The 15,996-nt window shown below is 50.7% G+C and overlaps 1 protein-coding gene across 2 annotated transcripts in view; it reads right to left on the reverse strand.

The window, feature by feature from the left end:
• The window catches only part of PLXNB1 (plexin B1), a 43,527-nt gene continuing 27,531 nt past the window's right edge, over positions 1-15,996 (reverse strand). For both annotated transcript variants that reach the window (XM_086470631.1, XM_086470630.1), the window contains 16 exons: positions 15,847-15,995; positions 15,367-15,467; positions 14,319-14,536; positions 13,955-14,133; positions 13,158-13,224; positions 12,428-12,574; positions 11,797-11,974; positions 10,853-10,956; positions 10,126-10,210; positions 9,247-9,413; positions 2,451-2,611; positions 2,055-2,202; positions 1,275-1,339; positions 1,109-1,184; positions 632-706; positions 1-105 (listed from right to left, as the gene is read on the reverse strand). In XM_086470631.1, the coding sequence (XP_086326757.1) occupies positions 1-105; positions 632-706; positions 1,109-1,184; positions 1,275-1,339; positions 2,055-2,202; positions 2,451-2,611; positions 9,247-9,413; positions 10,126-10,210; positions 10,853-10,956; positions 11,797-11,974; positions 12,428-12,574; positions 13,158-13,224; positions 13,955-14,133; positions 14,319-14,536; positions 15,367-15,467; positions 15,847-15,995 (2,025 nt within the window). The remainder of the gene's footprint in view (positions 106-631; positions 707-1,108; positions 1,185-1,274; positions 1,340-2,054; positions 2,203-2,450; positions 2,612-9,246; positions 9,414-10,125; positions 10,211-10,852; positions 10,957-11,796; positions 11,975-12,427; positions 12,575-13,157; positions 13,225-13,954; positions 14,134-14,318; positions 14,537-15,366; positions 15,468-15,846; position 15,996) is intronic.

Genomic DNA, 15,996 nt, shown 5'->3' on the forward strand with positions numbered 1-15,996 from the left:
TCACAAATCTGTGACTTTATTCTCCACGGCTGCTGCAATCTGTTGTAGTCTATATCCGAGCTGCATCTTCTGTGCTGTTGGGTCTTCCTCCAAGGCAGTAATGATCTGCAACGAGACAGAGCTCACTGGCAGCCTCTCTCCAGCACACACCACTGTCACCCAGCTCAACGCCACGCACAGTGGAGAGCCCAAGCTGGAATCCAGTGTCCTCGAGACTAGAGTGGCTATGGAGTAATTAATCTCCAATTAACCACAACATAAGTATTCTAGATTTGTCCTAATAACTTATAAACTTCATAGTGCAAAGAGAAGGCTACACTTCTCACCTGACAATGGTATCTTTAGTAAATGAATCTGAACGAGCTGCATTGCATTTTAAGGTAGAGTATTTGGATACCGGAGTAAAAAAAAACAGAAGCGTACACGAAATCCCAACAGCCTCTAAGTCAGAGATAAGGCCTTTTTTGTGATTTCCTCCCTCCCTCTCGGATAAGAATAAAGCAAACTTATGACACATGCCAATGAAAGAGTAATAGTCTGGCTGCTCTTAATTATTAAGTTTTGGGGGGTTTTGTTTGGATAGTAAAAGGAGAAGGCCATATTCATACCTGCTGGAAACACACACACTCACCTGGTCGTAGTACTTATTGATGTATTTGTACAATTCATGCAGAGCCACCAGGGAATTGAGGTCACCTGAGTAATTCTGAATAAAAGAGGAAGTTAGACAAAACTGTGAGACACCCAAAGACTGTTCTCCTAAACTCTGTGTCCTCACAACTCATTAGCAAACGTGCCTGTTGCACAAAGCAACAGGAAAGGGAATTCACCAGTAGTTCCTAGAGAAGGAAAAAAAAAAACCCACACCCAAAAAGCCCCCCCCCCATACTCCTTGCCCTGAATCCTTCACTACACTTCTCTCTCCAGTGCTAGCTGGGCAGACCCTCGCCCGTCTTGTGGTGCCACAAAGCAGAGCAGCCCCTGGGAACGGTCAGTACGTCTGGGCAGAACTGCACACCCAGCTGGAGTACCTCATCCTTGCATCACTAACTTTCTCTTAGCGGCACAGGTGAGGGGCCGGGGTGACTTCTGAAACAATTTTATTTACCCGTGATAGCTCAGCCAGGGCAGAGTTCATCTCCTGGTCACTGGCAGAGATGGTCTGACGAATGTCCGCATAATACCTACACAGTGGTACACAGGCAATTAGCGCTTTGTTCCTCCTCGCCTCCTTCTTACTGCTTAAACTAGGACTCCTCACATTCATTGCTTACCTTTCCACCATCTGCTTGTAGCGAGGAATGTCCCGGGCATAGAGCAGCTTATTGATCGGAGAGTCCTTGAACAGCCAAACCAGAACTGATTACAAAAAGCTCCTTCACCTTGCTGCAGACTAACCTTAGCACGTAACACCATCACCACTATTTTCTGTCACTCATTCAGGATCAGGAATTTTTGTCCTCTGCATGGAGAGGCACTTTAAAGACCAAGCTCCCTTCCAGTAATGCACTCTGAGGAACCATGAGACATATTGGTGAAGGGACCTCTGGAATCCCTGTAGGCCAGCCTTCCACTTGGAGCTGGGTGATCACCAGTATGAGATCACATTGGCTATGGGTTTGCATAGCTGATTCCTGAAATCCTCCAGAGATCTGCTCATCCCATCTCTGGTGACTGTGCAGGACTGTTCCACCCTCAGCACATGGTGAGTAGCGGTGGTAAAAAGTTTTTCTAATGGCCAACCTGAATCTCCAGGATGTGTCCTGTGACCTCCACTGTCTGCCACAGCCAACTACAGATTAGCTCTGTCTCCCAAGTAGCTGTAAACTGTAAACAGAGAGCACCCCTCACAACTTCTTCTGTATGCTAAAAAAAAATAATCAGATCCTCCCCCATCTCTTCCCAGTAGTCCTCATCACTCTCCCGTGGCACATGGGAGCAAGGATGGGCCTGGCCTGCTGTCCCAGTGGTGCTACATAAACATCATTGTCTTCCTGGGGCAGCGCTGCTCAACTATTCGTGCCGACCACGCTCCCTTCTCCCTCTGTACTTACCCGCCCTAACTTATGGTCAGCTATGGTACAGGAGTCCATGAAGGTCTGCGCGATGACCAGCAGCACAGCATCTACGTTATCGGACGTCTGCACATCAAAAACAAACTGGGGATTCTTGATGATGTTGATCCAGAACCGCAGGGGCAGGCTGAGGAGAAGACAGAAGCGCAACCGGGCATCAGCAAAGGAAGCAGCCACGGCGCTGAAAGATCTTCTGTCCCTTACTGCATCTCCCAGCTTTGCCTGCCCAGCAAAACCACCTTTTCACACCATGCTCTGCTTCCTTGCACTCCCAGTTTGCTCCTCCTCAGCAGGCAAAGGCAGCTGTCACTTTGCAGGTGATCAGCTCTTGACAGCTTCGCAGTGCCTCCTCCGGGGCCCACAGGAACACCATACCTGTTTGTCTTCCAGATGTGGATGGTCTCGGGGTCTGCGATCCCGTAGTGCATTGCCTGCTCATCCAGCAGGTCAAAGAAGTACTTAACTGCCAGAGGAACAGGGCGGTTGGTACTGAGGATCACCTGGAACAAGTCATCCACAAACTTCTGCAGAGTGCCCTGTGGAGAACAGAGCAGGGCAGAGTCAGCACAGGCAGGGAAGAGGGGAGAGCCCAGGCCTGACACACGTGAGAGGTTACCCTCTGCTGCTCAGCAGCCTCCCCTCACCGCTTCAAAGCTGCGTCCCCTCCACTGCAGGGAGTAGCAGCAAAGGAGAAAGGAGGCCCCAGCGGTTTCCTGAACAGAGGCCAGGGAGAAGCTCATGAGCAAAGCAAAAGGCAGAGGGGAGTCTGATGGACTCGGAGCCACTGCAGGGACAGGGGAGAGAGCCTGCAACGCCGACGGAATGGCACTGGACCACAGAGACTGCCTAGTGGAAGGGGACTGCTGGCTGCCAGCAGCTGTATTCAGCCAGACAGGAAGAAGGAGAAGAGCTTTGCTCAGCAGCAAGAGGAAGTTCAGTAAATGTGGAAGAACAGAGGCACTGCCTGGCCAAGTGCCTGGGCTGTCCCTTGAGGAACGGTACTACCGCAAGCCGGGCATTACTGGGGAACCTGGATGCCCAAAGCTGATCCTTTCCCGAGAACAGAGCAGAGGCACAAGTTCCTGGGTCAATTTTTTTAACAATGACACTGGAATAAAGCAAAAAGGAGAATGTGAGCAAGCGCTATGCCTGAATCTGTACATGGCTGGTGTGTAATATTAGCAACATTTTGCTGCAGCAGGTAACAGCTCAGTCCTATCTTCTTGGCCCTGGGTGGGGTGGAAGGTGAGCAGACATGGCAGCCCAGTGGACACTGCTGCCAGAGCAACTCTGCTGTGAAGCACAGGGTACCTGCTTTTTTCTGTGGGACACAGAAAGACAAACATGGGGTAGACACAGGGATAAACCCATTTCTCACTCGCCTAAAGGCTCTGCAAAACTTAAGCCGTCAGCAGAAGTTTGGCACTGCAGCACTGGGATCGGAGGCGAAACAACCAGCATGTGCATCAACCCAGGCAAAGGGGCTCTTTGTTTTCACACACATCCCTGCAATGTGCAGGGGGATGTGAAGGAGGGCAAGATCCCAAGCACAACACAATCTGTGTGAGGGAGGGGAACCTCAATCTGTCCCACTCCTACCAGTTTGATGCCAGTGCCAGCAACAGGTGCCCAGAGCCTGGAGAGGCATCAGAGGTCAGCAAGAGAGCACCTGCAGAGCAGCACAAAGGAATTCCAGCCACTCCAGTTTCACTGGGGCCCAACTGAGATGTCCCTATGCAAAGGCACACAGCATGGGGAATAAACAAGGGGAGTTAGAGATGTGCACATGCCTGCAGGGTTGTGATCTTATTGGCACCAGAGAGATGTGGTACAATAGCTCCTATGTGTCAGAACAGAAGGATAAAGGCTCTTTAGGGAGGACAGGCAGAGACGAGGAGGGGGTGTTGCCCTCTATGTCAACGACCAGCTGGAGTGCATGGAGCTCTGCCCAGGGGTGGATGAGTTGGGTCAGGACCAAAGGGAGGTCAGGAACAGGTGACATTATAGTGGAGGTCTGCTACAGACCATCCGACCTGGAAGGAAGACTGAGTGGATGTGGCCCTCTATAGACAGTTAGGAGCAGCCTCACGTTCACAGGCCCTGGTCTTCATAGGGGACTTCAACCACCCCGATATCTGTTGACAGGGACAAGAGAGCAGGGCATAAGCAATCCAGGAGGTTCCTGGAATGTGCTGATAATTCTCCAAGTGACAGAGGAGCCAACGAGGAGAGGTGCTGTGCTGGACCTTGTTCTCAACAACAGGGAGGGGCTGGTGGGGAATGTGAAGCTCAGGGGCAGCCTTGGCTGAAGTGACCATGAAATGGTAGAGTTCAAGATCCTTAGGACAGCGAGGAGGGGGCACAGCAAGCTCACTACCCTGGACTTCAGGAAAGCAGATTTTGACCTCTTAAGGGATCTGCTTGGCAGAGAGAAGGCTGAGGTACTTCAGCTGCTCTCTGCATTTGCAACGCTGCACAAATTAGGTACTTAAAATGTCTTGGATCACGTTTTCTTGCAGACCCCATCTCAGAGAAATGACAAGAAAGTGTCTAAGGACATTTCTGCACGTGTCAGAGGTACCTAGCAGAAAAAATTCCTCAACAGGGCACTGGGGTGCCCAACGCTGCAGCCATCCTCATGCCTTCCTGCGGACCCACTCCTGGATGCAACGGGACACAGCACGGTCCTCTCATTGCCTACAGCTGTTCAAAACGGCTTATAGTGACTCCTGGGCTCTGGAGTCCCACCACCGGTGTCTCTGCGAGTGAAAAGCAACAAGTACTTTTCAGCAATTTCTTCTCACTGTGACATGACGCTGTGATGTCACCACTACGCACCACGGGCACCACAAGAATCTGCCAGAATATCCCACTGACACCCACAGTCAGCCAGTGCCAGTTCGCCTTTGCTTGCAGACTGGCAGGACAAGGCCCGGCTGTCTGGGGCAAGAGCCGGCAAGGGAAACATCAGTCCAGCCGAGACAAAAGAAACGCAGCGGGAGCAGTCGCCCACAGAAACACCATTGCTTTCTGCCCAGGACAAGCTGGGGCCATTGGCAGACATGACTTCTCCTGGCCCTCCCTGTCACGCTGCCAGACAAGTGACAAGGAAGAAGCAGGATGTCCAAGCTGGACAAGTCCCACCTCTTGCCACCCAGAGTGTGTTTGAGGCCAGAGAACTCTTCACCCTCAGCTTTCCGCAGAAGCTTTGGAAAATGCTGGAAAGCCAGCAGTTTCAGTCCACCTGGTGGAGCGAGGGAGGAAAATGTGTGGCCATCTACCAAAAGCTCTTTGAAAACGAGGTGCTGAGCAGGAGAGGACCTCTGCGGGTTTTTGCCACGCAGAAGATGAAAAGTTTCCTTCGGCAGCTGAACCTCTATGGCTTCACCAAAATCCGTCGGGATGCACAAAGATCTGCCTCCCTGCCTGAATTCCTGGCAGAAGCAGCAGCAGCTTCCGCTCATGCCAAGGTACAGCAGTTGCCCTGCACATCAGCTAGCGCTCACGACAGACTTGGGGGAGAGAGGGACCTTCACGTCAAATCAGGCCTTGCGATAGAGGAGATGGGAGGGTAGCGAGTGCTCTGGTTTTCATTTCCTTCTCGGGTCATTTTCAGGAAGGTTTGACTTAGTCTTTCTGACCAGCAGAAATGCAGATAAAATACAGCTGGGTTCTGTCTGATTAGTTTGAACCCGTTAAGCAGTGTAACCCGATTTATTTTCACGTCTTTGCCACGAGTCTTGCTGTACCAAATCTGAAACCTGCCTGCAGCACCTGCTGAATGCTGAGAAGACACATGTAAGGACGTAGTATTACTTGGCTGCTCATAGCCACAGTGAAGGTGCTGAAAAACAGTAGTATTTGGCTTTTGATAATACTTCTTATGCTTTTGAAAATCCTACACTGCTCTGCTCCCCGAGGGCAAAAACCCGGGGAGGCAACGACTGAACAGAACCGTCGCGTAACGTTTTAGCCTAAGCTTTAGGTTTCAAACACTCCTCAGAGTCCCTTTTGGCACCCATGCTCCTCTTTTGAACCTCAAAGTCTTAGTTCTTGTAGCTTGGGCTTTTCCAGTCTTGAAATGGTCTCAACTAACCCTTCCCCTCTGCTTTTGGGGGTTTTTTTAGGTTCTCTACTACTACAACCCCATTTTTAACAGAGACCATCCCCACCTGCTTGAAAGGTGCAAGAGGAAAGTTGGCATCAAACGGGAAGCCCCAGATACACCAGAAGGGCTTGACAGCCAACCCTCCAGGAGCCCGGATGGTCAGCCTGCGGGGGACAGGCAGGCATCTCCACCCACGACCACCACGCCCACCAAGCGATGACGGGCTGAATCACCTCCCGGCCTCGACAGCACCCACCCTTCTCCACCACCGGCTGCTCCCACAACTCCAGAGCCTGACGGAGCATCAGGCAGCAAGACGTTCACCGCTGCCACCCTCCTTCTGCCACGGCCTAGCAGCCAAAGCCCAGATGGCCACCAGCATGCTGGTGATGCTCCACCACGCTTTGCAATACCTGTGCTGGTAGTTCTGCAGAGGCCAACGCCACCCCACTGCCGCACCTGCACCTGCAGCCCCAGCCCTGCAGATGCAGACGATGCCCTTGGACCCCAGCACCACACGTCCTAGAGAAGGGCAGGCAGCTGGTAGCCACTCAATGGTCTCTTAAGCTCTGTTTGTTAGGAATGCTGTTCATAGACTTGCTAAGAAACAGTTTACAAGAGTTGATAACAAACTGTTGGAACAATAAACCTCTTCCAGTTGTCCTGTCCTGCTTGTGCAGCGGAAGCCCAGACTCACTTACACACTCACCAGCGGCTTTCACCCGTCACACACGTAGAAACAATGAGCCCACAAGCACTTTAATCATTTCCCCCCAACAACCAAGCTCAGGTGTTCCGACTTTTTAGCTTTTATGCTTCTATTATAGCCCTAACTTTAAGAGGGATCATCATGAGCTGCTCAAAAGGTGCCAGCCAAGAGCAGGACACAAAACAAAAGCCACAGCTGCATCGTGCCCAGATGTGGAGCTGGATGAAAAGTGCCCCAGAAGCCGCCAAGATCTTTGGCCTGTGTGGGGAACCATTGCTGGGGTGGAGGAGGCGGCATTTGCACCAGCTCCACCGCAGGACACACGGGGGTCTGCTCATGGGAAGTCCAGGCTTGCCAAGGTAAAGCATCTCCTCGCTAAAGCACATCCCCCGCACCCGCAGGTGTGGCACCGCGTTAGGGCACTGCACTATTTTAGGGACTCGGTCTTGGCTGTAATTAACACCTACAGCCCAAACTAGAGTCATCACCACGGACTTTGGAGCTGCTCTTGGGAGAAGGCCTATTCCCAGGGACCGGATGACAGGCAAAGAGCTACTGGTTATTCTTCCAGAGCTCAGTCGCTTTGGAAGTTTAAGCAAAAAGTAAGCGTTCTTCACTTCCCCTCCTGATACACCAGGTGGTGTTCTGAAGGGTCAAGCAGCGGTGCCTTAGAGAACATCGTTTCGATAGAGAGGTGAAGCTTGCATGCATGTCATTTCTTCAGTGACCACTTTGAATATGAAGTGCTATTTAAGGGCAAGATCTTAGCTGGGCACAGTCACAAACATATCTGCTTCTCAGCAGGCTTTGCCCAACATCACGCCAGCTCTCCCGGTCTTGCTTTCTCTCTTGTAGCCCCTTCCAACGGGACATAGCACAAGACTCACACTACTTTGCCTACCGACTACAAGCCATGTCAATAGATGAGTACTTCATTTGCACGCACATACATCTGGTAACAGCATGTGGGGCAAGCTTACAAAGAAACCTCAAAAAAACCCAGCTCATTTTTTTCCTCATCAGGTGGCACTGAGTCTCCACAAAGGGGCTGTGGCATAGAAAAGGCCATCTCCTGTGCACAAGCACAATATAAGCCTTGCACTTCCAAACTATTTATTCTGGGTGTTTGATCCGAGATATCACAAGGGACCTATGGGGTTCTACGATGGGGTTACAGCCTTGGTGGAGAAGGGAAGGTGCAACTGATGTCATCTACCTGGACTTGTGCAAAGCATTTGACACCATCCTGCACAACAGCTCTGTCTCTACATGGGAGAGACATGGATTTGATGGATGGACCACCTGGTGGATGAGGAATTGGCTGTCACGGTCAATGGCTCAATGTCTGAGTGGAGACCAGTGACGACAAGTGGTGTCCCTCAGGGGTCAGTATGGAGACCGGTGCCGTTTAGCATCTTTGTCAGTGACAAGGACGGTGGCACTGAGTGCACCCTCAGCAAGGTTGCTGAGGACACCAAGCTGTGTGGTGCGGTCGCCGCGCTGGAGGGAAGGGAGGCCATCCAGAGGGACCCTGACAGGATGGAGAGGTGGGCCCGTGCAAACCTCATGGAGTTCAACAAGGCCAAGCGCAAGGTCCTGCACCTGGGCCGGGGCAATCCCAAGCACAGACACAGGCTGGGCGATGAGGGGATCGAGAGCAGCCCCGAGGAGAAGGACTTGGGGGTGCTGGTGGGTGACAAACTAAATATGAGCCAGCAACGTGCGCTCACGGCCCAGAAAGCCCATCGCATCCTGGGCTGCATCAAAAGCAGCGTGGCCAGCAGGTCGAGGGAGGGGATTCTGCCTTTCTACTCCGCTCTGGTGAGACCCCACCTGCAGGGCTGTGTCTGGCTCTGGGGACCCTCACAGAAGAAGGACATGGACCTGCTCGAGTGGGTCCCGAGGAGGGCCACGGAGACGATCAGGGGGTTGGAGCACCTCCCCTGTGAGGACAGGCTAAGAGAGTTGGGGTTGTTCAGCCTGGAGAAGAGAAGGCTCCGGGGAGACCTTACAGCGGCCTGCCAGTGCTTAAAGGGGGCCTGCAGGAAAGGTGGGGAGGGACTCTTCATCAGGGAGGGTAGTGACAGGACCAGGGGTAGCGGTTTCAAACTGAAAGAGGGCCGATTTAGGTTAGATATAAGGAAGAAGTTCTTTACTGTGAGGGTGGCGAGACACTGGCACAGGTTGCCCAGAGAAGCTGTGGCTGCCCCCTCCCCGTCAGTGTTCAAGGCCAGGTTGGATGGGGCTTGGAGCAACTTGGTCTAGTGGAAGGTGTCTCTGCCTATGGCTGGGGATTTGCACTAGGTGATCTTCAAGGTCCTTTCCAACCCAAACCATTCTACAGTTCTTCTCACCTTCATTGAGAGCAGACGTGTCAGATAGATCTCCGGGATTGCCTTGGCTCGCTCCCGATCTCTTAAGCTCCCACGCCGATGCTTGGGAAGCTCTGGCTCTTCTGTTGGTTTTACCAGGTGCCAAAGTTTGATCCCACCTTCATCTGCATCCTCCAGCATTGGTGTTTCTAAAACAAGAAATTGTTTACAGATTAGTGTCAGTTCTCTCACAGTAGAGCTTGGCCAGGTTAGCCCCAAGGAAGCAAGATTTCACAGTATTATAGAAACACAAATGAGAAGCAACCTCTGGAGGCCTCTATCCAGCCTTTTGCACACAGCACAACTTGACCTTGTCCACCCAAAACCTTCGAGGTCTTGGAAACTTCCCCAGACAGAGATCCCCCACCAGCCCAGTGGTCTGTTCCAGGCCTGTATCACCCTTTTGCTGAACAAGCTTTTTTTCCACATCGAACTTGAAACTGTTAAGCTGCAGCCTGTAGCTATTGTCCCTAGTGCCGCAGGAGTACCCATGGAGCTGTTCCCTCTGCCAGGCAGTAAGGTAACTGCCTGATGTCACATCACCCCCCTTGGGCCGTGCTCAGCACCTCAAGGTATTGACATTCCCACAAGTTGAAGACTGTGCTCAGCCCTAGAGAGTCAGAACGAACTGTACTTATCTTGCATTTTCGTGCTCATCCTGGCTTTCCCCTGCTCTTACACACTTTTGCTTTTCTCTCATCTCACCTGCCCAAGCTTTCAATTTTCTGACAATCCTATAAGGGTCCAAATCATCTATCAGCCTTCTATAGAAGCATAAAGCTGGGGCTATGGCAAAAGAATTGTCCCACCAACTGGCAAGTACTATAAAATCATTTTATGAGAACAGGACATCGAACGCACTCTCTCCTGGGATGTAATCCTGATTCTCCCTGTGGATGTGCTTGGTCAGGCGTGGGACCAGTGCTACTGTTGCTCCATCAGGCACCTGCACACAAGCAAAAATCAACATTCAAACAAATGGCACGTTTGTCATCAGCACAACAGGGAAGTGCTCGTAGACCAAACCAGACTATATCATTACTTGAAGTAGGGACAGAATAGGGATTTCTGGGGCACCATCACAGTCTTTCCTGACGGTGGGAGAATCTTGTACCAATTAAAAAACCCATGTGCAAAGTACGACGAAGAAGATAATACTTGGGGAGTGAGGTTGTTCACATCTAGAACATTGCAGCAAGGTACGACACATTGGTACAAGATTTGACACACTGGTGCAAGGTTGTTAAAGAAATCCTCTTTCCACTCCTAGATGCTGCTTCATAGATCAGAAACTGATTTGGACTGGAACATTAACAGATCCAGCAGCATCACCTTCATTACACCAGGCATGAACTTGGGCACCTCCTTCCAAGCTCTACATGCCCACAGCTCAGGTACAGGTTAAGGAGGGGGCTATGCTTGTTCAAGCCAGCGTGCAGGCCACAGCACTGACTTAATCTGAATATGCTGCTGCACAAAAGCTCCAGCCTTTTGGAAGTGAACCACCAGGAGCTAAAGCCACAGACAGCGCATAACAGCGTGTAGAAGATGAGAGGAGAGACAGGGCAACGGTAGACTGAGTTCTGACCTTGTAATGCTGAAGTGTGTTTAGGCGTTTCCAAGTTCCTTGAACAACAGATGTCACATCCTCATCGGACAGTATCAGATGACCTGCCAGTCCTGATCTCCACTCTACAGCCATTAAAACACAGAAAATGAAAAGACCAACTGTTAATTTGAGGCATCTCTGAAGTCTGCTGTGCTTCAACCAGGTTGACCTTGTTACACACCCACTGATCCTTGTCAACCTTTACCCATGCTATTTCAACAAACATAACCTGAGCAAGTGCCTGTAACAAGTCCTGCAGCCACAGGACAGTCTCTCTTAGCACAAAGACGGGCAGCCTCATGGCCTTCCAGGTTCCACTCACCAAATTCCTACAAATTCTATCAGATTGTGACTCTTCAAGCAGGTGATTCAAACCACAAATATGCACCCATAGTCTTTATTAGCTGCTATTCCCCCAGTACCTGCTCACCACTATTCATCAACAGGCAAAGAATGAATAAGATGGAAAACTGATGGTTTCCCTCACAGTGTAAGTCCTATCTTTCATTAACCACCGCGGGCGAAATCCTCCCTGACATACCTTACTGAGATGCTGCCATTAACTTCACTGGCAGGAGGAGCCAGTCTACGACTACGGCATCTCTGTGGACCACTCAAATCATTCTCCCTTCCTACACAGTCTCCATTACTTTTTTTTTTCCTGTATCCCCTTACCCAGGCCACTGCCACAGCCCAAGTCTGGCAAAGACCACCATGACATGGAACGGGCTGGACCCAACTGCGTCTTTCCTGCCCCTGCATCGTGCCCTGTTGGGTCCAGCCAGAGTGCAAGATCCTTGGTCAGTGACTCTGCACGCTCAGCAGAGAACGACAAACGTCACGCATGCCAGGGTGCTGTGCGCCAATGCAAACAAACTCTTCCTCTTCCTCACTGAGTTTTGGCACCAAGGAGTTCTGCTCACCAAGGTCCAGGGTGTCTGGGTCTGGTCGGTGACAGTATGGCGTCCCTTTATAGATCTGATCCAGGATTTTCTCCTTCACCTGTGTTATGGTGTCACAGTCCAGCACTTTCGCAGAAATGCCTTGGGAGTCCTCTGCCCCTCCTGCAGCAACTCCTGCTTGTGTCAAAGCATTTAAGGTCTGGGGAAGAAAAGAAAAGGTCACAGCTACTCAGCTGATAAGATTACATCTGACACATTTATACCTTTGATTGTTGGCACTGAGGCAAGTTAACAACTAGTCCTTTCACTGGAAGAGTTTCAGAAAACACCACAGATGTTGAACACTATGTTCTCTGTCTCGTGTCAAGAGCTAGAAGCCAGTTCAACAGCATTGGGGAGTCTCATCCCCTTAATTCTAGACACAGAGCACAGCACATACACCAGATTACTGTGGTGATTGCTTCTATCAGCCTAGGGCAACAGTGCCTGATTTAGCAGAGCTCTTGCTCATCTATGGCGTCATGCTTCTGGGATAATCCTGGCTTCCAGGAGACAGTGGCAGATGCCACACTTCTGCCTCAATAATGGGAGCAGAGACATTCAGCCCTGTTGCATCGGAGAGCCCAGAGGGAATAAAAGACTTGGTGCTTACCAGAGTCCGGTACTCTAGGTCCTCTCTCAAAAGGCGGTTGTCATTCAGGGTATATTTGGCTTTCCCTGTCACCCAGTCGACTGGCCCTTTGTCCACCTGGTGCTTAATTCCCCGAAACAACATGTAAAGGGGCTCCCCAACAGAATCCTGCACAGAAAGGAAGCAGTTTCACCTGAGAGAAATTTGGCTTGCTCCTCCCAGCAGAGCCCAGTGGCTTAGAAACATGGACACCCAAGAAGAGGAGCAGCAGGACTGAGGACACAAGAGCTAAGCCACAGCAGGCAAAGACAGACCCTCTGCTAACAGCTCCTGCTCCACGCACAGGGGAAGTGCATGGGCTAACTACCGGGTGGATGCACAAGACCAAAGCATTGTTCTGTCTCTGCATCACTAATCTGAAAGTCTCTTCCTTGCCACCCCCTCTCCAGGGAAGGAATTTGATCAGAATCTGTCCTCCCCATGCACAGACCAGCCTATGGCCAGCGTGTCTCAAGATAAAGGAGCTACACTGAGTCCCCCATGATTTGGTGAGATATCCTGGAAACAATGAGTGGTATTAATGCTGATTTAAGCATCCCTGTCCCCAGTGAACAGCCCAGCTCCCTCATTCCCCACCCTGAAATACAGGATGACTCCAGCGCTATTTCAGCTACAAGAGAGGCACAAAGCAAAGCTGTGGCTGTCTCCCTTCTTGTGCCCCCGCCCCCCTCCAAAGGGATAAAGAGCTCACCCTCACAAATGCGTACAGGCAGATGGACATCCAGTTGGTTAACAGCTTCTCTACCACTGTTTCTGTCCTGAAAGAGAGGATGAGGTTGGTGACAGGAATAAGAGCAGGGATAGATTTGGAGATAAACATCACTCCCCTTGAGAAAAGGGCACACTAAGTGATGACACAGGATCAAGAGAGAGGGAAAAAAAAAAAAAAAAAAGAAAAGGACTCGAGACGAGTAAGGTTAATGCTTTTGATACCACTTATTTGAGGCACTTATCAGCCTGAAGGAGGCACCAAATTACAGAAGTGGAGAGACAAGCAAGCAGGAGACAGAGGAAAGCCTCTGGTAGGTCTCAAACAAGGGAAATTTGTTCAGGTCAGAAGGATGGACCAGACAGGAGGCTAACGGGGATCCAAACAAGAGATATTTCAGTTTAGCTTCCAAACATGACTGTGAGCCCAGGGACCTGTAAACGGCAACGTGAGATTAGCAGACTTGGCAGAGCCCTAGTACCTGACACAAGGAGAGAGTTTATGTACAGCAGCTTCAAAAGAAGAGGAATTTGGGGTAGGCAACTCCAGCTTCCTACTCTTTTCACATCTTTCCTGCTATATGCCCTGCCAATTGCTGACTGGACAGAGAGGTATCATTGTTACTGCTTCCTCCTGTTTGATGCATGTTGTCTGGTCTTATAGCTGCCACCTATGCCATGCTGTTTTCCTACTCACCGGAGTTTCAGAGCTTGCCAGCTGGGCAGAAAGGCTCTGTCCCCTCAGAGAGCTAGCAGTGGGACCATGGCTGGCTCACTCACCTCCGCAGCATCAGCTTGGGGTTCTTGGCCACATACTGCTCCACAAGGTCATTCAGGAGTGTTTTGAGGATATCAGTGAAGTACTCCAGCTTCCCATGCAGCGACACAGTGAGCAACGATGCCACATAGGCCCGGTCTCTGGGAGAGAAAGTGCGCTGGATTTCCAGAGTGTGGATGAACTGGTGGGGAGAGATAAGCCAGCGTGTGAATCTGCTGAAAACAAGGCAGTCACAGCTACTGGCTCTTGGAAGAAGTGGTGCTGCAGGGAGCTGTTCAGGAATGAACTCCAACAGACACTGCCACCGGCTGCCAGCGACGTGGCCCTGACCCTACAGCAGGTTGCAAGCAGAGAGAGGGACATTACCTTGGTGAGGAAGAGCTTGCTGTTGAGCAGGTTGGAGAGCTGGACCAAGCCCTGCTCCACAGTTTGCCGCCGGCACTCAGGGATGTCCAGATCCCTTTGCAGTGGTGACTCACGGTGGCCCGGGAAGAAAATGCGCTCTGCATAGGACTTGTAGTCCAAGAAAGGGATTCCTGTGCCCACAAGGTCACTTGTGAGGTCCATCATCTCAGTCATCAGGTCTGAGGGAAAGGAAATGCCCGTGAGGTTGACTACACAATCACACAACTGATGGCGCAGAGCATGAGGTGAGTGCAGGAACCAGGGCTAGCAGGACGGGACTGAGGGGGAGGAAGGCTGTTTTCTGTCAGGAAGAGGCACACTGGGGTCCCATTGCTAGGACATTTAAAACTAAACTAGACACTGGGACAAACTGCATGAGGAAACTTCCAGCCTTGGGGAGGAACCAAAAGGTTAATTTGGTGACTATTCTCTTTTACAGTTGGGGGCTGGCTTCCCGTTTTATGAAGAGGAAGCTACTGTTCAGCACAGATCTGTGGTTACAGCCATTACCTACATTAGAGATAGAGTATTAGAGATTTCCTGCTCCTCACTGCTTCCCACATTAGTTGAGGATAACAGTCTGAGTCACCTGCACAGTTTCAGATCCCCAGGTCTCCCACACAAGGGCTCACTGCCCGTAAGCAGCTGAACTACAAGGCTTGTGGGCCCAGAACATGGGGTGTAATTCAACTTGCCCTACACAAAGACTGGGCTAGCTGTCCTCAAGATCTCTCCAAGTGTGCTGTCTTGGCCTTTAGCTCTTCATCTGAGTCTGGAAAATGAACTGGAGAATTAGAGGGGTCTGTATAGATCACTGTGCTCTGAATTAAAGAGAAGAATTAAAAATGGAAGAATTTGGCTATATGTTTCAATGCACAGGCACAGGATAAAGTTATTGCCTGCTCTAAGCTACCCAAACAAGTATGCGGGAATGGAAAGAGAGGTAAGGCTGAGAGTGGTTCTTCAAGCTTCCCTGAAGCTGCAAGAACTTAAGAGCTCAGTGACTGACCTGTGAATTCCTTTTTGCATCTGTCCCGAACACTTGTTTCCAGATTTTCCAGCTGGATTTGAACTTTCTTGTAATCCCTCAGAGCCTGTTTGCTCTTCCTCCTGCAATAAGAAGAATTCTTCCCAGTCACCCTAGCCCAGGGATTGTCCTTGCCAACTGTTGTGTTGCTGCCAAAGACTCCAGGGCAATTGGTGTTGTGATTTCTACTGAACATCATCTTTGCAGGATACCAAACAGCGTTCCATAAACTAGGTGTGTCTCACAGCACCAATTAGGTGTGGGCTCTGAATGAACCACAGTGTAGGCTGTGACCAGCAGGTGCAAAACGCCTCACACATCCAACAGCACGAGGGGCTCAGAATTTGTCACAAAATAAAGAAAACTGGGACCAACCTTAGGCCCACAATGTACACGCTTTGCCACATTCAGTGAATAATGTAGAGGAACTTAAAGACCTCCTGCAATGCCAGAGTTTCTCACCTGTATATGAAGACGATGACCAGAACAATCAGTGCCACAAAGGATGCACCAACACCCAAACCAATCTGTGCCTCCAGCGGGAAGGTGAGCTGGCTTTCTGTGTCATACTGCACTCTGCCCAGGAGGAAGTTCAGGTTTCCCATCTGTACC

Source organism: Leptosomus discolor, chromosome 9 (genome assembly GCF_034619465.1).
Source record: "Leptosomus discolor isolate bLepDis1 chromosome 9, bLepDis1.hap2, whole genome shotgun sequence".
Classification (NCBI taxonomy): domain Eukaryota; kingdom Metazoa; phylum Chordata; class Aves; order Leptosomiformes; family Leptosomidae; genus Leptosomus; species Leptosomus discolor.